Consider the following 22,629-nt stretch of genomic DNA (forward strand, 5'->3'; position numbering starts at 1 on the left):
TACGCATGACAATGAGGCGAGGGGACATGTTTTTCATTCCCCATCCCCATACCTTATTCTCATATACTTATTTGTTACCCTACCCATACCCAACGGGGATGAGAAATCGATACCCATTCTCGACGGGTACGGGTATCCCTGCCCTATCTCTATCCTCGCAGTGGATAATTTATTTGTTATAAAAATAAAAGTATTTTCATCCCCGAGCACAATGTTATAATGCATTATCTAACAAAGAGATGATGCGATTGATGGTTATGGTGATTGAGAAGAGAGAGGCCGAGAGTGTGAGATATGGAAGGAGAAAGAGAGAACTAAGATAAGTGAGTGTCATCTGAAAGACTGATACTCTAACTGTGTGAGTGAAATGATTTATGATTTTGGTTTCTATTTATATAAAATGGGTAATAAATTGAAATTCTACATTCAGGGTGAGTTTGGGTATGGGTTCAATGGGTACCTATATCACTGTTATCCGTCCCGTACCCATGTTTGAAATTGGAGAAAACTCAAACTCATACCCAAACCCAATCAAATCCGATAAAACCCGTCAAATTAGATTTAGTTCGGGCGGTACCCTCATACATGGGTTTTGTTGGCATGCTTCAAAGCAACATAGAAAGAATTCACCGAGAAGACTTTTGAGGTAAGTTTGGTTTTTGAAGGAACTTTTGGATAAGTTTGTTTTCTACCAATCTTTTTTAGAATCACATTAATAATATAATTTACTAGTAGCCTTTAATTAAAAAAATACCAATAAACCTAGTTGTATTCCCTTCTTAAACCTAAGTTTAAAACAAAACATGCGTTTCCACCGCAACAAATAACTTAAAACCCTTAGCTTCCTCAAAACAATTTCATCGTTCACCCACCCACCCACCCACCATGAGCATGGGTATCTTCTGTTCGTTGGATCCAGATATTATTCGTGCCCACATCCTGCCCCGCCTCGATGGCACAACCTTAACCATATTATCCTGTGTATCTTCAGAACTCCGCCACATGATCTGCAACAACGAAGATCTATGGCGGAACATATGCACTTCAACATGGCCTTCTTTGCTATTGGATCCCATAGCTAACAACGTCATCTCCACTTTTCCCGGTGGTTACCGTTCCTTCTTCTCCTTCAACCATCACAATAATAATTCTTACTCTTGGTATCTTTTTGCAGAATTAATCCACACCATTGATATCTACTTACATGGAGAACCTTTGCTTTCAAGAGTTTTAGTTGGCTGCCTAACTACAGAGAATACTACTCTTATTTATGACTCCACATTGGGCCCAACAATTCACATTCCGTTAAAGGAGGGGTGGTTTGATTATTTGACAAAGAATTTGACGTTGAGTTGGATAGTTATCGATCCAACTCGTAAGTGTGCAGTGGACTTGTTTCATTCTTATCGCAACCCTTTGTGGTTTACAGGATCTAGCGGGGGTAGAAATATGATACAGTTTGGGATTGGAATGACAAGGAAAGGCCAACTATGGCCGAAGATGGATATTTGTAAATTGGAGCTCACGTTTGACTGTAAGGGTTGTAACGACGTCGATGGAGATTGGTTGCAATTGCATTTGAGGAGAGTAGTGATGGTAAATCGTAATGCATGATATCCAGTTGCATGTTAAAAAAAAAATTGAGTGGTTGATTGATGTTTTGCTAATATTCTTCCCTAGATATGTTGAAGGTTGGTTGAATAAATCATGTTTTATGGACTTTCTACTCATTTTGATGTCAAATTTGTTAGCTTATATGAAGGAAGAAGAAAGGCATGATCTAACAAGTGACTTTTCTTTTCACTTCATTCATTGACATTTATTTTTTCCTTCTGTTTCTTTATATTAAATTGCATTTTTGGTCCTTAACTATTAACTATTTAGGCAGTATCGCTTTGGTCCCTTAATTAAAATTTGATTTATTTTGGTTCCTTAACTTCTCTCCGTTACACATTTTGATTATTTCCGTTAGTTTTAATTCAAAAATGTTAGGTTTTCTTCATTTTCTTCTGGAATTTTTCTGGGATTCTTATTGTTGAAGATTGATGAAGATGATATGAAGATGAAAAAGACGAGAAGAATATGAAGGAAAACTATAAGAACAGGTTTCATCAATTATATCAACATATAATTGTAGTGATTTCATCAACTATATCGATCATAGATTTGATTTGTATCACCTGATCTGGAACATTTGACCTGTTATGACAAGTTTCATTTGTGTTCTTATCAATTTACAATAATATTAAGTTTGTTTAATTGCGATAAAAAAAGTACATTAACCAACTATACATACGAAGTTTACATCAAAGATCTAAATGATTTCATGAATGAAAAAAAAAAATGCGTAACTGTAAATTTTAAACTTAAATTCTAAATTGTGACGCAAATGTAATTGTGAATTGAATGTAAAGGTTTTAGAGGTCTCCACAACGGCATTATAACCACGATTACGTGGATTCCATTGGCTACATTTTATCGTATTTTTCCGCATATATTAATATCACTGAAAATGATTCTTAAAATGTTTAAAAACAGCTCCTCTAATATTCTCCACTCCTTCAACCTCACACTAATTTACTTTAATATTAATGATAGAATTAGCACTCCTCCTAAAAGCCATTAATATTCCGTAATGATAGAATTAGCATCTCTTCCAAAAAGATTTCCATTTTTCCTTGACCAATTGATGTAAATTCTCTTCGTCAATAATCAACAAAACTGGACAATGATTTGCAGTTAACGATCCAACCGACTCATTTTTGAACCATCACCACATTACCAGGTAAAACTTCCCCCACACAAAGGGAGATCAAAAAGAATATTATCATCAATAAAATAATTAAAGCATGAATAATCCTCATGCTGACTTGCATTGAAATCTCCATCCACACAATCTAGACCACAACTCTTGCTTCCTTTCGCTATCACAAGAAGTATACACATTTGCAATAGAAAACACAGTCCCACTTTTCAAGAACCACCCTTGAATGATCAAAACATGTTCAAAACTTCTTGTGACCCAAACCTCCACACCAACAAAATCCCACCAATAAAAAAACCTATAATCTGATTGGATCCCAAAAAAGATTGACAAACTCATATGAAATGTATTTATTAATTAGATTTTTTTATTAATAATTTTTTGAGTAAATTACACTCCCCTCCCTTCAAAGATGCTTGAATTACACTCTCCTCCCCTCTTATGTTAAAATATACACTCATCTCCCTTGAAAAGTAAAGTTGAATACTCCCCTCCCTTATGAGAAGCTTGAATTTCAACCCCCTCCCTTAATAATTAAATATACACTACACTTCAATCTATTTTAACATAATTAAATATTTTTATAATATATACTAATTTTGAATCACAATTTAAGAAACAAAAATTCATTTTTTTTATAATTTAAATGTCAGTTATAATCAAGATTAAATATTTTGTTATTAATTTTATAATTTGGAGTATAAAATTCACATTTAAATAAGCATTACTTAATTGACTTTAGTTATTTTTCATATATTTTAATTTTATTTTGGGTTGTTTCATATGTTATAATAGGGTTTAAATTTACATATTAATGAAAATGTGAATAAAAAATAGAAAGAAAAAAAAAATATGTATTCAAATTTTGATTTTATTAAAATGAACATGTAATACTATTTTTCTTCAAAGTGCATATGTTAGACCATTTTTTTGCTAGATTATTATAAAAAAAAATAAAAAAATTATTGAGGGAGTAAAGCGTAGATTTTAACATAAAAAAGGAGGGGAATGTAATTCAAGCTTCTCTCAAGGGAGGGGAGTGAAATATTTTCTAATATGTTTTGAATAATAGGGGAGGGAAGTGTATATTTTAATATAAGAGGGGAGGGGAGTGTAATTCAAGCATCTTTGAGGGGAGGGGAGTGTAATTTACTCTAATTTTTTTTATACTAAATATTAAAACAATTTTCATTTTTCATTGCATTACCTAAAAAGAAAAACTCATATGAGGATAATTCTACTGCAGATGAGATAAAAAAAAACACATATATTATATAACTTATTTTAAGTAAATGTAAATTAATATAGGGCTAGTTTGTTACTGATTGAAAAAAATTATTTTGACATTCAATTATTTTGAAGATTATTTTGATATTTCTAATAAAAAAAGAAGAATATTCAATTTGGTGTTTGTTTATCGTATTAAAAACCACAAGTTAAAAAAATAATTTAGTTTGTTTGGATACAACTCTTTAAAAGTGATTTTCGTAGCAAAATCATCTTCATCTTTTTATGCTTATTTTCTCTGCTCTAAAAAAATTATTTTTGAAAAGTTACTTAACAACTTTTCATTTGAAGTTGTTTTATATTACTTGTAGATTCTGTTTTTTTAGGAAAACTATAACGAACAGATACATGACTCTTTAAATTGATTTTATGTAAAAATAAGTGATTTTGTTTCTTATAAAAAGTTATAAAAAATGATCTCATAGGGTTCGTTTGTTACAAATCCATGGAATTCCAACGAGACTTTCCTAGGGAAGAATTTGTTCCTCGTTAAAAATATGTTTTTCGGAGGACCATTTTCCTTGTTATACCTGTGTCAAAATATCTGTGTAGGCACAATTTTTTATGTCAATTTCCGATGAAAATCCGAGGAACTCTTTCCTCACCATGCAACAGCAGAGACATGTGGCAAGAGCACGCATTTTCAAGCTGCATTCCGAGGAAGATGTTCATTCGATTGATTATATTCATACATTCCTTCCTTCACTTTTTGAAAGATTCTTTTGATATTTCATTTTGCATAATAACTTCTTTGAGAAGTTTATCCAAAATAGAAAGAGAAGTTTATCTTGTGTATTATTGTCTCTAGACTGAAAAAAAATACAAATAGAAAAAGAAGTTTATCTTGTGTATTAATTTTGAGATCTTGTACCAAAAAAATTATTTGGATCAAATATTTTTAAAATTAGTCATCTAAACCTACTGATCATGTGTAATTGTTTCTTTGGCTCAAATGAATTTTCTTTTCAAACCCGATCCACAACTATAAATACCAATACCCCTAATCCTTCATTAACCCTAAACCAAAACATGAGTTTCCACCGCTGTACAAACATAAAGCCCTAGCTCGTTCATAAAATAAAACCCTAGCCTTCTCAAAACAATTATTCACCCAATCAATCACCATGAGAATGAATATCTTCAGTAGGTTAGATACAGACATCATTCATACCCACATCCTTCCCCGTCTCGACGGCACAACCTTAACCGTCTTATCCTCTGTGTGTTCAGAACTTCGTCACATGATTTGCCACAGCAACGAAGATCTATGGCGGAACATATGCACCTCAACGTGGCCTTCTTTGCTGTTGGATCCTATCGTTCACAACGTTATCTCTACTTTCCCTGGAGGTTACCGTTCCTTCTTCTCGGACGCCTTCCCTTCCCTTCACAACCATAAAAATAATAATTCTTACCGTTTCTATCCTCCTACAACAGAATTAATCCATGTCGTTGATGTGTTCGTACATGGAAAGCCTTTGTTTTCAAGAGTTCTAGTTGAACACTTAAACACAAACAACTTTCCTTATTTTTCCCGGAATATATTTGATGTGAAGTTTGATTATTCAAATTTGGATCACATTCATTTTCTGGTAAACGAGGAGTACAATGAATATTTGCAAGAAAATTTGAGGTTGAGTTGGGTTGTTATCGATCCAACTCGAAAGCGTGCAGCAAAGTTGTTTTGTTCTAGTGTCGAACCTCTCTCTGTTATACCATGGTTGAATCACTATGAGGTGGTTTATGCCATGGTGATGGCGGGGGAGAGCCAAGTAAGGACGAAGATGATCAACTGTGTGGTGAGGGTTTTTTGTTTCTTTAATGAAGATGAGTTGCACCTGAGAAGAGTGCTATCTAGAATGGAGGATGTGGACGGATGTCTTGTCGGAGTGGAGCAAGGCGTAACCATTCTCCTTAATGCAATTCATTACGGAGAAAGGAAGAAATTTGAAACATCATACTTTGATATGATAGATTGACATTTTTTTGTTCTTTTTGTTTCTTTATACTATATATATTTTTTCCTGTTGTTTACTTCATCAGACATCTGTGAACTTCATTCGATTGATTATATTCATACATTCCTTCCATCGCTTTTTGAAAAATTCTTTTGATATTTCATTTTGCATAATAACTTCTTTAAGAAGTTTATCCAAAAACTATTAAAATATCTTATTTACATGTTGAGTGCATTAATCCCTGATGCTAACAAATTCCCCCTCTCCCTAACAAATTAACCAGTAACATTTGTCTATTAAAAAAGAATCGCTTGCTTGTCCTCTAAATTAAGATTTATTTCAAGGTACTTTCCTTGCATGACAATGAATGAGTTTGCTTGATACAGAAATAGATTCTGGTGGTATAACCCTGATATGGAAGGCAAGGTAGTGACCATTAATTATCAAAGTCGTATTACTTCCACTATTTTACATTTGATTTGTATCAACCTTGTCCGGAACATTTGAATGCTACGACAACCTTCACTTGTGTTTTTATCAGCTTTACAATAATATTCAGTTTGTTTAATAGTAATAAAGAAGGGGAATAAGCTACTATATATATGTACTAAGTTAACATCAAAGATCTAAACGATTTCATGAAATAGAACATAACATAAATTTTAAATTGTGACGCTACTGTAATTGCAGATGCAGTATAAAAGGTTTTAGAGGTCTTCGCAACGATGTTAATATGTTATAACTACAATTACAGTCGACAGTATGGGCTGCATTTGCTTGTATTTTTTTTTTTTGCAGTTTTTGAAGTTCACAACGAAATTGCAAACCAAATTTTAAACCACAAATGATAATTATCTGAGTGTTTGTGTTACACTGTTGCATTACATTATTAGCACTTACTTTGTTCTCAGCAGCTTAATCAACACAAGAAATCCTAGCTTGGAGCACTTCAAGACCAAGCTATTCAAAGGCTTCCAATATGAACACCAACAATCTCTAGCTAGCAAGTAGCAAGCAACTCCTTTTACTAACCACCTTAGCTATTGGCTTGGGACCTGGGAGTGTGCTCCTCCTCGAGGTTTCAGGTTTGATTCTCTCTGATGTCAATTTGAGGGGGTTAGTTTTGCTTCTTCAAAAAAAAAAAAAACACCTTAGTTACAAAGCCCTCTTCTTGTGGTCAACAATCAATATTAACAAACACATCAATTACATTTTTTTATTTTTACAGGTGATACAAAAAGTGTTACAATAATGTAACATTTTACGACACTTTTTGAATGTTACAGATAATACTCTAAAATGTAACTAAAGCTCTTTAGTAACAAAGGGAAATTGTTCAAATGTTACTAAATTTAATTAGTAACATTTTGCTTGATTTAGTAATAGTTTTCAATTGTTACTAAATCTCAATTATGTTGTAGTGTTATGTGGTCAATGTGGAATTGTAAATTGCCCAATCCAAAGCATAATACCGGTTGATTGATTATTCTTCAGGTTCATGTATAAAATGTACCTTAGGCATTGGATCATAATAAACAATTATGTTGTTGCAACTGGAAACCGATTCGATTCTTCCTGTTTTTGCTTTAAACATTGTATCTCTTGCATGCAATATCATTGAGCTATTACACTGTATGACTAATTAATAGAGAAAAATTCCATCATGCATATTGCATATCGATCTAAATACAACCTGAAATGAAGAAATCTAATACTATTAGTTCAAATGTTACATTTTCTTATTACACTATAACTTGGTCTCAATGTTTTCTTGTCCGATTTTGGTTTATGTTTGGCTTTGCTGCTATTTAACTCCCATCTGGCGACTCTACTAATACAATATGGAATCAAATATCTCGTTATTGCAAACAAAATCTCTTTTGTAATAAATTTATTGCTGAAGAAATTTTGTTCGCAATGAAGAGATATTGAATTCCGTTTCCTATTAGCCTGAGAGTCGGACTAACAGTAAGGACAAGTGAAAGGAAGAGGTAGTAAAAATATTGCAGCAAGGCCAGAAAACCGGCGAAAAAGTTTTCCGGCATCAGATGTAAAAGGATGGTTATTGAAATGCACTTGAGAAATGGAAAGAAGGTTTTTTGTTCCATTTATGGCTTGGAGACAAATGATGCCAACAAAACAGACTTAGCCATTTAATTAGGAAATGTAGAATGCATGGTCAAGAAGATTGAGAAACTTAAAACTTCAAAGCCCTTAAGATGTTAATTATAAGGTGTGTGTGAGAGAGAGAGAGAGGTGAGTGGGGGATTAAATACTTGAAATGTGGTTCTGTATATTTTTGTCACAAACTAGTGGAAGAAGTAGAGTAGGTAGAAAGATAAATGATTTGCTACTAGCATGGTGAAGTTTATTTTTTTACTTGGATTAGTGTATAATGATTAATCATCTAGAATTGTATTATATATCCAATATTTTACTTTTGGAGTAACCAAAAAAATATATTTTACTTTTGGTATGTGACATTTGATTTGGCTAATTTGTAGTAACATCATGACCGTTCCAAAGGTTAAGCAGTACAAGTTAGAGTTTTAAGATTTAAAAATTGGGTAATAAAAAGACCTTAAATATTTTAATATAGTTATAAGCATATATAATATGATAAACTAGTCATAGATTTTATAGCTCAATTAGTCAGAATGAAGACCTCATATCCTCTTTGATGAATAGGTTCAAATCTTAGACTCAAAAAATATTCATTTTTCTTTTTTATAATTTTAGTAGGTCTCACTATTAAAAAAAAAAATTGAAGAAGTTAAAATGGAATTTATTAAAATCACAATGAGTCCTGACCAGCATAAGAGTTGCTAGGACAGGGGTCGTAAAATAGCAATATACAAATGAAAGATGGGGAGCACCCAATTGTAAACCCCGTGACAAAAATTGAAAAACCCCGCAAGAAACATTAACAAAGGACTATCTTTGAAAGCAGTGAAAGGAACACCTAAATCGAAGACAACCCTCCGCACAACAACATAAACAAAATCCAAGCCTACCCCATCCAAAACACCACGCAAAAACCACACCTCCAAAAAACCCCAACCATCACGCAAGCAACTATTTCCATCACACCACGCAAACACCAATAACCTCGCTAACCCTCCCGTTGACCACCATCCATTTTGCTACCATTTAGACATCACCAAAAACAACCGTAAAAAACTTATGATGCTCCGTCTGCCTACTACATCACCGCCACCACACACCACTGTTCCACAAATCGAGTGTTAACTCGTAAACTTGCCCGAGTTTGTTTTTAAGTGGCAAAAACGTGTAAACTCGATTTTTGGTGAAATCGGAAAGTTTGACGAATTTGACTGAGTTAACACGTGTTAAACTCGGAGTAAACTCGTCCGAGTTTACCTTTGAATTTTTTTATCTTTTTTTTGGTTTTTTTTTTGTCTCGTTTTCTTTCAAAATCCAATTCTTTTTTCAATCCCAAAGTGCTGAAATGTTGCCTTTACGGTTAACATAACTCGTTTTTTTCATGCTTGTTATGTACAGAAGCTACGACAATGCGTGACAATGACATACATTGAATTTTAGGGAATGCATTTAGAATCTTGTTATTATTGATTGATTTGAAATCATTCAAATATATTACTTGTTCAAGTATTTAAATGAGAAAATTGAACAATTGAAGATGAAACAGAGTTTAAATGTATTGATAAATTTTGTTTTTTATTGTTAGAGATTATTATTTAAATGTGGTTAATTGGTTATGTTTTGTTTAAATATTAGCTTACATATGTTATATATATCATAAATTTTATATAATTTAATTTTAGGTAAACTCGTACGAGTTTACTGAGTCGAGTTTACGATTCAAGTTTACATAGCTAAAACGAGTTGAGGTAAACTCTCGAGTTGTAAAACCTTGCCACACACCACAAAACCTTCACCACACATACAACCCGAAACCCGGTTCTTCTCACCACCGATCCACCAAAACAGCATATGAGGTCACCAAAAATGGACCGTGGAGCACAAGAAAACAATATTGTGAACCACGAAACTGTTGAAAGAAAATCCAAACAGCAGCTGAAAAACTAAAGAATCTACCCATAAAAACCCTCCCTCTCCAACATCACTAACCAATAACCCTCCTTCTACAAAAACGAAAACTGCCCCATGCTCATCATCATCACCAAAATGTCACCACCACACAAAAACACATATTCACCACCAACAACCACACCACCTATCTTTCTCAGCAACCATCACAAAAGGGATCTAGATCTAGATCCAAATCCGAATCTAAAAACTACAACCACGAGCCACCACCAGATCCACCGCGAAATCACCACTCCCAACCACGAAGACCATGCATTCTAAATATATTGGGTGGTATGCACAACATCTAGGCAATTTTGCTACATATTCTGAATTATGAATTGCAGTTGAATTTTCATTGCGAAGGATGTCAAAACTTTTGTACATTTTGCTACATAACTCTTGCTGTATAGTAGATTGAAATGGTAAAATTTTCATTTATTTTTTAGCATTATACATTCTCTTACATTATATTAGAATCAAACAAACATTACAAGTTTTTACTTTCTACGACTGTATTTTTTTCAAAATCAATTTTGCAATTTTGATCCCTTATTTTATATAAGTCACGAAAACGGTCCTCTTATTTTAAAATCGAACTATTTTATCCTCACTTTTCAATATATTGCAATTTTGATCCAACTCTTTTTTCTTCAAAAATCATGATTTCTTGTCCAAAAAAGGCGATTTATTGTGTCAATGTTGATTCTAATGACAAAATAATTTGTTTTGAATTAGCATATTGCAATTAAGAGTCTAAATGGGGTACACATTTTTCTTTTGGGCTTACATGTACTTTTGATCCCTTATCTTTTTCACCTTTTTCAATGTTACCATTTTGACCCTCTAAAAAAAATATTCCAACTTCACTTTAATCAAAATGATGTTTTTTATCAATGGATCATATTTTTATGCTTTGAAGATATGAAATGTAGCCCTATCATAGATTTAATTTCTAGGCATTAGTACGACCTTTAGGGCCCGTTTGGTTCAACGGATGTGAGGGGAGGAGAGGGATTTTAATGGAGGGGAGGGAAAGGAAAGGGATGGAAGATATTTTAATTAAATACATGTTTGGTTCAAAAGAGGGGAGAGGATGGATTTTAATTAAAAATATTTTGGGTTCACAAGGGGAAGGGAGGGATTTTAAAATTAATTTACTATCTTACCCTTAAACTTACTTAAATATACGAAAAATGCTTGTTTTTTTCAATTTCATAGACTGACGATAGGTCGACTCACAATTTATGTTGGAGGAGATCTGAAGCAACGGTTGACAGCAACAAAGTAGCAGTAGAGTAGGAAGAGTGATTTTTACAGGTAATAAATAGGAGTCACAGATAACATAATAATAAAAATTGTTACAAGGATAATATAACCTAATAATAATAAAAGTTGTTACAATCTTTCAAAAAAAGTTGTTATAAGGATAAAATAACCTAATAATAAAAGTTGTTATAAGGATAATATTGAGATTTTAAATTCATCTAAGAATAATTTTGACAATGAAATAAAATTTTAAAGAGATCATCTTCCCTCTTCTCCGAAAAACTCCTATTTCGGGGGAAGCAAAAAGTGAATCTTAAATGGATTTTGCCCCTCCTGGTGTTTAAATATTAGTATAGGTGTTATATTATTATAAAAGCGGTGTTTAACAATTTGATAATGAAATAAAGGAGATTAATGTTTACTAAAAAAAATAGAGTGGGTGTTTATGTTATTTAAGAAGACTATAAGAGAGCTTAGTGTAATTTGTTTGTCCATGATAAAATAATTGAAATAGTTGTTTTTTTAAAGGTGAAATAATTGTTACTCCCTCCGTTCCTTTTTTAGTGTATTTTTAGGATGAATTTTCGTTTATATTTAACTGTCTTTTTGTATCTTAAGGATATGATTTGTCAATTATACCATTTGTCAATTACTCTTATCTTTTTCAATAAAATTAATTAATGCTATCTTTTTGGAAAAACAAAGTTTGTTATTTTACTAAACAAAGTTTATCTAAATTTAGGAATTTGTTGGATAACAAGATTGACAATTATTTGTTACGATAGAAAGAAAACATTAGATTTATTGGAAAGATATAGTGTGTGCAAATAAATAGGAATTTATTGGTGGATTAAAATTAGGATATAATAGGAAGAAAATATACAAAAATAAACAACGCTAATTTGGTGTTAATTTTTTAAAAAGACACTTAAAAAGTAACAGAGGGAGTATTAAATATCATAAAGTTATAGACTAAAAATATGTCAAAATATTAAAAATAATAAAGATCTCATTAATAATAAAGATGTCGTTATGAGTATCGTGAAAGAATTGTACAACTATATTATTTAGTGGCTCATTGATCATTTATCCCGTGCTTTTGGTAGTCATACTTCTAAAGAATATAATAACTACTAATCTATAACAATGAAAAATTATTTTATTATATGACATTAAGTTAAACAAAAAAATAAAGGCAAATTATTTTTACTAAAGAAGCAATATTGAAAATATGTAATTTTTTTAAAAGTAGTTGTATATCTTCTAATAAATATTATCCCGTGTATAATTTATAAATGAGAAATATTTTGTAACTTTCTCAAAGTTATGTTATTTTACGAATATCAATCAGATATAATTAAATAAATTTAGATGCAAGAAATATGTATCAATGAGAAATAGTCATGTGTTATGTTAAGTTTCGGCCATAAGTGTTTATTCCATATGCAGATAATTCTCATTTACATGTACTAGGCCGATGACAGCTAATTTGGAAGTTAAAGGTTCCTCCCAAGATTAAGAATCTTGTTTGACGTGTATGTCGGGGTTGTTTTTCTATCAGAGCCCGCCTAATCAGCAGAGGTATACATTGTCCCATTGATTGTGTGCTTTGCGGTAGTAACTATGAAGATGGGATCCATGTTTTATCAGAATGTCCTAGTGCTATGCATATATGGCGAGAGGTTAACCTTCGGGACAAGATTGACAGAGCTCTCAGGCAAAATGTAATATGGATGTGGTGATATTTAATATGCTATATATCTACACTTAGTCCAGCTCATTGTGCTTTCTTTGCTACAATTATGTAGAGCATTTGGAAAAGAATGAACTTAAAGTTATGGCCACAGAAAACCGAGACAACGCTCAAGTGTGGACTAGGAAAACGACTCTTCTTGAGGACTGGAAGTCAGCTCAAAGTATTAGAAATGCCAGTGGTACTATTCAAGCCACAACTCATCAGCAGCCAAGCCGACAGAAGTAAGCAGATGGGAAAAACCAGCAAGAGGTAGGTATAAATGTAATATAAATGTCTCCTTCTCCTCCTCTCTTAACCGTGTCTATCTTGGAATGTGTACCCGGGATGAACTAGGTGACTTTGTGATTGCGAGAACTGATTGGTTTTCTCCTCTATGTGATGTCATAATAGGGGAAGCAGTTGGCTTACACACGGCACTATAATGGGTTTCAGACCTACAATTTGATAATGTAGACTTTGTATTAGATTCACAAAAGGTCGTGGATTCCTTTCATGCAGGGGTAGATGATGATAATGAGCTTGGTTGTATTATTACCGTCTGTAGACAGTTGTTTCAGGATAGGTTTCAAAACTCTCATGTTGAGTTTAATAAGAGACAAACTAATGAGGTCGCTCACGAATTAGCAAAGATAACCCATATGATCCTAGCCCCAATATTTATGATGATGTACGGTCATATATTTGATATCAATTAGCTAATAAAATGCATTGTTTTGCTTCTTTAACAAAAAAAAAAAAAAAAAAAAGTGTTTCTTCCATATTTTTTTAAAAGCTACCATAATATCTGAAGTTTTTTTTTTTTCAAAAGAATCTTTTTATTTGAAGTTGTTTTTTAAATTTTTGTTGATCCTTGTTTTAAAAAAAAACTATAATAAACAAATAGAATACTCTTTAAATTGATTTTTTTTATTTTATAAAAGGGTTTTTTTTTTATTTTTTTTTTATAAAATCACAGCAATCTTTTAACTTTATTTTCTTTCCTATCTAAATAATTTTTTTTGTTAAAAATAAATATATGATGAGGTGTGAAATGATTAGGAAATTGTTTTTGTTGATTAGAGTTGTGATGGTTTGTTCTTTTTTACTTTAAAAACATAACAAGGTTGGTTGGTTTGTTCTTGACGTCACTATTGCCTCTTCTGAGAATTTTAGAAGGATTAACTTCTTCTTCCTCGTTTGTATCATCAACTCGTTGTGATGACTCACCCACAACTCACCAACTCGCTCTCTCTTCATCATCACAATTTCATTCCCAATTACCGCTCCTTCTCTTCTCAATCTCAAATTCTCTGCATACCTTCTTCTTCTTCTTCTTCTTCATTCGCTAAACCCAAATTCAAACCAAAACCGTTCCTCCGGTTCACTCGCCGAATCTATGAACCGGACCGTCTTCCTCCACTCAATGCCCAAAAGGTAATTACTTCTTAGGAGGTATTCAATTCATAAAAATTGATTTTTTTTTTACCTGGGTGTGTATTATTTTGTTTTGAGAATTGAATTTCCGGATTTTATTAATAGTTTATTGGTAAAGTGATTTATGTTTAGATATTTTCATGTAAAAGTTAGTTGAACAATAAATTTGAGTGTAAAAATTAATTCTTGAATCATTAGCTACAATTTCTAGCTTCAAGTAGAATACTACTAGAATCAATTCTAATTTAGATGAACAAAATATATCAAAATCAATTTACTCAATTTAGTTATGTGTAACTTTGATTTACTTTTAATTAAGAAAATAGTTGTTTTAACTATATGCACTTTCTGTGATAAAGGGTTTACAATGACAATGTATTTCACTATGTTGCCACTGTATAAAAATTTGGAAATTTGCAGTGTAATCAAATAGTCGCTATAGTAGCGCCATAGCATAGAGGAACTTTAACAATTGTCTATTGTTCTGCAAAACACTCTTTAGTACAAAGTGTTGTCAAATATCGGCTTTTAACGGTAGTGTAATTTTAGCAAACTGTTATTATCTGCGATCTGCAATCGACAACACTGGAAATTTGTGTAAAAAGCCTGAACACAGTATCTTAACATAGTTATTCAAATAAAAAGTAAAATGCCATCGGCAATGTACTACGTTTGTTTGTTAATGTTTCAATTTTTGTGTGTGAGACTAGTGTTATATTACTCGTGTTCTTTTGGTTTTCTTCATTTGATGGTGTAGAATTGGTTAATTTAGTTAGTAAGGAAATGGTGAATTTTTTTAAGTTAGTCGAATTTTAAGGAAGCTTTTTTTACCTATAAAGTTTAAAGAACCAATGAAAAATTATGTTAGGTGATATACTAGCATTTTTTTTTTTACTGAGCATACATGTGTAACAGAATATAGTCTCTGAAGTGGGTGCTACTAAGGAGTTAATGGAAGCCGTGATTTGCCCTTGTAGGAGGATTCGCTCTTGAAATCTCAACCGCAGGTTAGTCAGCTTAGGAACAGAATTGTTTTTGGCCTTGGGATTGGGCTTTCTGCTGGCGGTATTGTTTTGGCCGGAGGATGGGTTTTTGCGGCAGCCATGGCTGCAGTTGTCTTTGTTGGTGCCCGTGAGTATTTTGAATTGGTTCGGAGTCGAGGAATTACAGAAGGAATGACACCTCCTCCGCGATACGTGTCACGAGTCTGCTCTGTCATTTGTGCCTTGATGCCACTTTTTGTCATGTAAGATTAGCTAGTGTACCTTAATGTTTCCATTGGTGCTTACATCTGACAATCTCTAGCATATGTTGCATTTAACAATGAAATTTTGCAATGTTTGTTTTGCATGTTGAATAATGCAATTTATTTTCTGGATTTTTTGCATATCATATATACTCTATGTGGTATTTGTGTATATGATAACCATTAATTGAAATAAACGAAAATATAGTAGATGAAAGGATAAATATACTTTCTTTGATTCTAGAGATAGTTCTTTTCATTACTTCTTTTCCTTGATCTTCCAGTTTCTTTTTAGTGCTAAAGCATCAGTTAGAGATGTATGAACCCTAAACCCTAAAACCCCATCAGTTTTCGAATAATCTACAAATTACAATTGGAGGGGTCAGGACACCTGGGCATATTCTAGAAGGAAGTGAGACCATGTGAGAGAGAATGAGTTACTGACGTGGAGCTAGATTCTAGGAGAGTTTGATGGAGGATGAGAATATAATGTGAGTAGAGAGTGGGGAAGCGTATTCAGAAATATTGTTATTGATTTGGTTATGAGATTATTCTCTTGAAAAGGAACGTATTGCTCTGGTTAGGAGTTCTTCTTGAAATCTGGTTTATCATTTCAGTTTGCATTTCCACCATTGTAGAGCTCTTGAGGTCATCTCTTTTCTTAAATAATATACTATTCTATTGTCTTGAATTTAAGGGTTCTATCGTCAGGGCATTGTATATCCTTAACTGGATAGCTTTAGCTATGAAGAAGGTGGCATATCAGCATCATCACCATTTATTCTTGTCATCTTCTCAATCTCCCTTTCACAATTATCCTCAATTGTTTGGTCCTTCTTCATGATCCGATTTGGTGGTAACATAAACCATTTACTTAGGTTTAACTTTAGTCCTTAGGGCAATCTGTTTTTCTGGGGTAATGTGTATTTTCCTATTATTTTTAAGTTTTTTTTGCTTTTATCTATATCGTGAGAAAATTAGTATAGAGATACTAGAGAACCTCTTAAACAAATTTTTACTTACATAACATCAGGTATGTAAGACTGATGGATGTTGCTTGCTGATTTATTAGTATCTATTTTTGATTCATGCCAGGTATCATGGTCATATTGATGTTTCTGTGGCTTCTGCTGCTTTTGTTTTGGCCATGGCATTACTCGTGCAAAGAGGAAGTCCCCGTTTTGCACAGCTAAGCAGTGCCATCTTTGGGCTATTTTATTGTGGATATCTTCCATGTTTTTGGGTTAAACTTCGATGTGGTTTAGCAGCTCCGGCCTTGAACACAAGTATGTAATTTACTTCTCTAGTTCTCAGCCTTTCAATTTTAGTTCTGCCCATTGTGAAGATGGGAGGTTCAGATGTATTTATCTATCATCAATACAATGAATGAATACTGATGTGACCAATACAAAGAATACAAGAAACGGGTTTGGTGGTCCTTACATATCCTATGTAACCCTAGCTGCTCTCTATAATACAACCTTATATACCTTCCGACAATTGTTATCACCGTGTGCATGTCTCTCACTTTTCATTGTTGTCTTTTATTTGTTTTACCTTGTTGATATCTTTTGAACCCATTGCATGTTTTCAAGCACGAGGATGACTGTTGAGAGAATTTGTTTGAGATAGATCTATGTCTCTTCTTTGTTCTTCTCGACTGTGTTTTCGTGGTTGAAGAAATTCACTGGTTCATAATATTTTTACAGTAGCTATGATGATAAATGTGTATCCCAGCTCATTATGAGACTTTTTTGTAAGGTCCGGGAATTGAAATTTTCCACACATATATCTGAGCTTATCTTCACACACTTTTATTTTAACTTTGATTTGTATCCTTTTCTTGTTCTTTTTCCTTGTTGCATATGGATTTTTTATTTTTTTGACAAAATAAAACTCTTAATACAAAAAGATAGAGAACCAATTTTAGATTTTGAAGGAAACTGATTTTGTTGTTAGAGATTGAGATCTTTTTTAGTCAGATCTGGGTTATCAAATAAATTATGATTATGAATGAGTATGTATAGTTAACCGTGAGAGATAAGAATGAGTTTAGTTAAGATCTATTTTATTTTATTTTTTAAAATCAATTTTTTTTTAGGGGGACAAGGAACACTCTTTTTTTAGTATCTCTCTACCACATTCACTCTTCTATTGAGTAAAATTCAGTGGGTTTCACCGGTTTACGCGAGATCTATTTTCACATAGAAATGATATAATAATGGATACTTTGATAAGCACAGGCTAATGAAGTCTAGGAAAAAAAAAGTTTAATGACTAAATTCTTTATTGATAATTAAAATAAGAAACTTTGGGACTAATTTTACCCACAGACAATTAAACAATTAATAGGTGAGGCCCAAATACAAATCAAGGAGAACACAACCCCACTAGACAAACACATTCTTTCTATATAATTGGAACAAAACTGAAATAGAAATATGATCTAAGCCATCACCAATCCAAGATCAAAGAGAACAAGCTTCAGTAATAGTAATTTCATTGCTAGCTTATATCTGGGAGGTTCAAATATGATCTAATCTGGGAGGTTCAGATGTATTTATCTACATTTCATTGCTAGCGTATATCTTTGTAGTAATAGTAATTTCAGATACTGACCTAAGCTTCAGTATTTTTTTTTCTTCAGAAAATTATTATTAACCAATATGCTATCTGTAAATAAATTTTTTACCAAATATTATTCTGATTGTTATTTTTATCCCTTTGGATTTTTTTACTAGGATTAAAATTTTACCAATAATATTATGCTACTGTATTTGCTAACTTTGTCTATGTCTAACAATTGAAGCATTTTTTATCTGGATATTTACTAACTTCTGTATATTAATATTGAGCATCTTTTCAAACTCCAATTTTACTATGTGGTTTGAATTACAAAATGTATGTCCTTAATAAATTCTTATCTTGTAGGAATAGGAGCAACATGGCCTTTTCTTCTTGGTGGTCAAGCTCATTGGACAGTAGGTCTTGTGGCAACTTTGATTTCCATAAGTAGCATCATTGCCGCTGATACATTTGCATTTATTGGTGGCAAGGTATACAGGCTAATTAGTTTGCAAATAACTATTTCTATTTTTTTTCTTCTCTACAAAAGTACTGTGCTGTGTTGTGGCCGAAAATCAGTGTTAACTGTTAACTGGTTCATATAAGTCATTGATTTCACATTTAATTATCAAATTTATTTTTGTATCTTCATGCAGGCATTTGGCAGAACGCCACTTACTAGTATAAGTCCAAAGAAAACATGGGAGGGTACTATTATAGGATTTTGTGGGTGTATAGCTACATCTGTTGTCCTGTCAAAAGTTTTCAGCTGGCCTGTATCACCATTAAGGTACACTACATTTCGTTGAAGATAATGTCAGTGTGTTATGAATAATGATATATGAAGTGCCTTCTGTAAATGTTTGCTTGATAAATTGTCAGTAGTGATTTGCATAGTCTCTATTTAATATTTATTACGTTATTTTGGTGATTTGCATGGTCGCCTTCTTATGGGAAAAACTTTTCCAACTAGAGGAAACGAAGTTCCTTAAAGTTTCTTGACATGCTGGCATTCAGTATTAGTGCCAAGATTTATGGCATTAACATATTCTCAATCTTACTGTTATTGTTGAGCACCTTGCTTTCTCGAGAATTAGGTTTCTTCCTATAGTTATCTAGTTCTTGAACTTAATTGGTCACATGGTCTATACATCGCATCTAGATTTGTTCATTAGTAGCATATAGTTTTTGATCAAGGCTTGTTACTTGTCTTATGTTAATCATTGATTAGACTTCACTCTAGTTTAAGATGAATATTCATTCATTTTCCATCTAACTTTATTTGTCCGGTGCCCATTTATCAACAGTTGTAGTAATCTTTGGTTTTGTTTCATGGGTTTTGTCAGTGCAATAGCTCTTGGCGTTCTGACTTTCTTTGGGTCCGTTTTTGGTGATCTCACTGAATCAATGATTAAACGCGATGCTGGGGTGAAAGATTCCGGCTCCCTAATACCTGGTCATGGTAAATATTTCTGTTAGAGATGCATTGTTTATTTTTCTTGATGCAAGAAGAAATTTTACGAGATAGTAAACAAGAATAAATATATAAAGATCCTTCTAATTTGTTCATCTCTAAATTGTTATTTGGCCGATAAGTAATTTCAGGTCATTTGGTTCAAACCTTTGTTTAAGGATGTTATATTGTTGTTAAAACAAACAGTGCAGTTCAAATTGAACCTAATTTTGTTCACTATCAGAAAGTATTTGAAGGGTAAACACATTTTATTGATTTCATCTAATGCAGGTGGAGTACTAGACAGAGCAGATAGTTATGTTTTCACGGGTGCACTTGCATACTCCTTTATCAAAACCTTTCTGCCGCTTTACGGAGTATGACATTGAACAGTGGTCAGTGTTTCTTCAATTTAGTTTAGATTTCATCAATTTACCGTTTCAAACTTAATAACATCAGCAAAATATTAATATCGTAACAGTTAGGCAGTATCTCAATGGACTGACAAAGTTGATATGTTACTATTGACAGCAAATTGAGTGTAAATATATATCGAAACTCCCGGATATTTTACCTTGGATCAGAGGACGAGAATCACATACACAAAATTTGGAAAATCTTGTTGAGTGGAACAGATAGAATTTTGTGATGATCATCACTTCATCAGAAAAGGAGCAGCAGGAATTTCCTTCATCATTCCAAGACAAGGGACCATTGTTCAAGTCAGTTTCCCATAAATGATACACAAGGGTATAAGGACCAAACAAGGGTATCATTTATTGTGTTGTGACGTGTAAATAGCCATAATTGGCTTTGAAAGAGATAGAACGGTTGCAGTTGCTGTAACTATTTTGATGTATGAGTTAGGCAGTTTTGATATTGATACCAAATAGTCTTGTTGTATTTTTTTGGTGATAAAATTACCATTCACATAATTATAACTATTGTATTACATTTTGAGTTCTATCTTGGTCTCTTTACAATTAAGCAAAATGATCATTTATCATTGTTATTATTTTTCAAAATTAAGAGATAAAAATGTCACATTTTAGATGCAATGTATAGAGATGAATTATTCATATTCATAATCCAATTCCAACCAACTAACCAAAAGAAAGGCACCTTTTCAATCCCTTCAATTTCTTTAAAACAGCACACGTGTCTGTAAACAGTATTTTTTGACGAAAATGTCTGAAACAGAATAAATAAATGATACAAAAGTGTACTTTCGAATATTACAAAATTGGTAATTCTTATGAACTAGTATAGTGACCCGTGCTAGCACGGGGAAATAAAAAACTTTTTTGATCAAATGTATAGATTTTAAATTCGATATGAAAAAAATATCATCTTAATTTTATATATATTTTGAAATATCTAAACATTGCATATAACGATAAAAATATTTGGATTATTATACTTGTACTAATTATTTGTAGTATAAGATACATTCATTGTTAAACTTAGTATATGTAATTTTCTTGCAAAAATACGCCGACGTACTGTGTAATAATATTTGTTGACAAAATGTATTTTATTAATCATAAAAACTAAAAAATATGTATTTTTTTATATAATAGTCATTGTCACATGCATACACGTAGTCGGTAAATGCAAACGTTTAATTTTTACGGGTGTGTATAAATATAGTTTGGGCTACAGAAACACCGATTGTTATTTGTTTTTAATTTTTACAAAACAAATGGTCTAATGTAAATATTGTATTTTAGGGGTAACAACGATGTAAAAAAAAAGGTTCCGCGGATTGTTAAACCTGAAAAATGCATGAATTAATAGTCAATGGCAGAAAGATCTGCTTATATAGAAATTGCATGTCTATAATGACCAGTACGCCTTACAAAGAAATTAAAAAAAAAACAATAACTTTCAATCAATGCGCAACTTTAGTTTTCTAAATTATAGCAACAACAATTCTAAAACATAACCAATGATCATACTTTTTAAAAAACTTTTCTAGAAGTAACTCGAGAGACAGCGACATAGAGTTGCCCATGCGTGAACACGGGCTTAGGAAGATAAACTCCCACTCAAGATAAAGATTGACCCTGACTTTTATTTATTGTCATTGCAAAACAAAGCGTCAATGGAAATTATCTACGCATGAATTTGAAGGGTAGTCCTGGATCACTCGAAATAAGATTCATCCTGGGAATGAATACCTTGGTACCTGCCCTTTTTCCTGTAATTACGGTAGCAGCTATCGTGCTCTTCCCTAGATGTGTAACTGTCAGCCTTGTACCATTACACAGTCCATTGGCCTGATCGATGTTTCTCATCAGCATAACTGGACATCCCACCTTTAGTTTCAACCGGTGATTTGGAATTCCAGAGCTCTAAATACCATTAAGGAATTCAGTTGTGAACCACTCACTTTGGACATCAGAATTTTCACCCGAGCGACAAACAAAATCAGAGTTTAAATACTCTTTCTCTTCACCTGGAATCAGTGAAATCATATATTCGTTAACATGTTCAACTGAATCAAGCGTTGGTGCGAGTATTCCCCTTTCTTGGAAAAATAATCTTCAGGAATTTCTACCTTCATTTCACCATTCTCATCCGAACCGTTGTTGCCGTCTCCAATTCAGAGTATCCACTTGCCAAAATTAGCAATTTCTTTCTGCTCTACAGGTACCAAAGATGCACCCAATCTCATATTAACAGTAAATCTCAACACATTAAAATAAGCACATATCTTTGATGAATTGATTGATGCATCAACAATATACTGCCTCGTTCCTTTTCGGACAACAGGCAATATCTGCCTGATATCACCACCTAAAACTATTGTCATTCCACCAAATGGTTTAAACTCGTTTAGGGGAT

General features: G+C 32.5%; 3 protein-coding genes and 1 non-coding gene across 5 annotated transcripts; all 4 read left to right on the top strand.

Moving 5' to 3' along the window:
- The first annotated feature begins 885 nt into the window (after window positions 1–885).
- On the top strand, window positions 886–1,614 carry LOC25491025 (F-box protein At3g44326). The gene has a single exon (XM_024778899.1). It carries the CDS (start codon window positions 886–888, stop codon window positions 1,612–1,614), a length of 729 nt encoding a protein of 242 aa, XP_024634667.1.
- Window positions 1,615–5,175: 3,561 nt separating this feature from the next.
- Window positions 5,176–6,030, top strand: LOC25491027 (F-box protein At3g44326). Its single transcript, XM_013604942.3, has one exon. The coding sequence runs from the start codon at window positions 5,176–5,178 to the stop codon at window positions 6,028–6,030; it is 855 nt and encodes a 284-aa protein (XP_013460396.1).
- Window positions 6,031–14,196: 8,166 nt separating this feature from the next.
- LOC25491030 (phosphatidate cytidylyltransferase 4, chloroplastic) lies at window positions 14,197–20,748 on the top strand. Of its 2 annotated transcripts, none has more exons than XM_013604945.3 (8): window positions 14,197–14,518; window positions 15,496–15,764; window positions 16,860–17,050; window positions 18,696–18,820; window positions 18,986–19,119; window positions 19,676–19,791; window positions 20,074–20,177; window positions 20,314–20,748. In XM_013604945.3, the coding sequence occupies exons 1-7, from the start codon at window positions 14,303–14,305 to the stop codon at window positions 20,163–20,165; spliced, it is 1,143 nt and encodes a 380-aa protein (XP_013460399.1). In that variant the 5' UTR covers window positions 14,197–14,302; the 3' UTR covers window positions 20,166–20,177; window positions 20,314–20,748. The 2 variants fall into 2 exon arrangements, with proteins under 2 accessions (XP_013460399.1, XP_013460400.1); XM_013604946.3 differs by having other exon boundaries at window positions 14,407–14,518; window positions 15,434–15,764.
- LOC112420561 (small nucleolar RNA snoR69Y) lies at window positions 17,469–17,567 on the top strand. The gene has a single exon (XR_003010741.1). It is a non-coding gene; the product is annotated as a small nucleolar RNA snoR69Y (small nucleolar RNA).
- Window positions 20,749–22,629: the final 1,881 nt, after the last annotated feature.

Source organism: Medicago truncatula, chromosome 3 (genome assembly GCF_003473485.1).
Source record: "Medicago truncatula cultivar Jemalong A17 chromosome 3, MtrunA17r5.0-ANR, whole genome shotgun sequence".
Taxonomy (NCBI): Eukaryota; Viridiplantae; Streptophyta; class Magnoliopsida; order Fabales; family Fabaceae; genus Medicago; species Medicago truncatula.

Excerpts from the sequence above, each read along its gene's own strand:
- LOC25491025 (XM_024778899.1), top strand. The coding sequence starts at position 886 with ATGAGCATGGGTATCTTCTGTTCGTTGGATCCAGATATTATTCGTGCC.
- LOC25491027 (XM_013604942.3), top strand. The coding sequence starts at position 5,176 with ATGAGAATGAATATCTTCAGTAGGTTAGATACAGACATCATTCATACC.
- LOC25491030 (XM_013604945.3), top strand. The coding sequence starts at position 14,303 with ATGACTCACCCACAACTCACCAACTCGCTCTCTCTTCATCATCACAAT. Across the intron at positions 14,519-15,495 it reads CTCCACTCAATGCCCAAAAG|GAGGATTCGCTCTTGAAATC; the intron begins GTAATTACTTCT and ends TTGCCCTTGTAG. Across the intron at positions 18,821-18,985 it reads TTGCATTTATTGGTGGCAAG|GCATTTGGCAGAACGCCACT; the intron begins GTATACAGGCTA and ends ATCTTCATGCAG.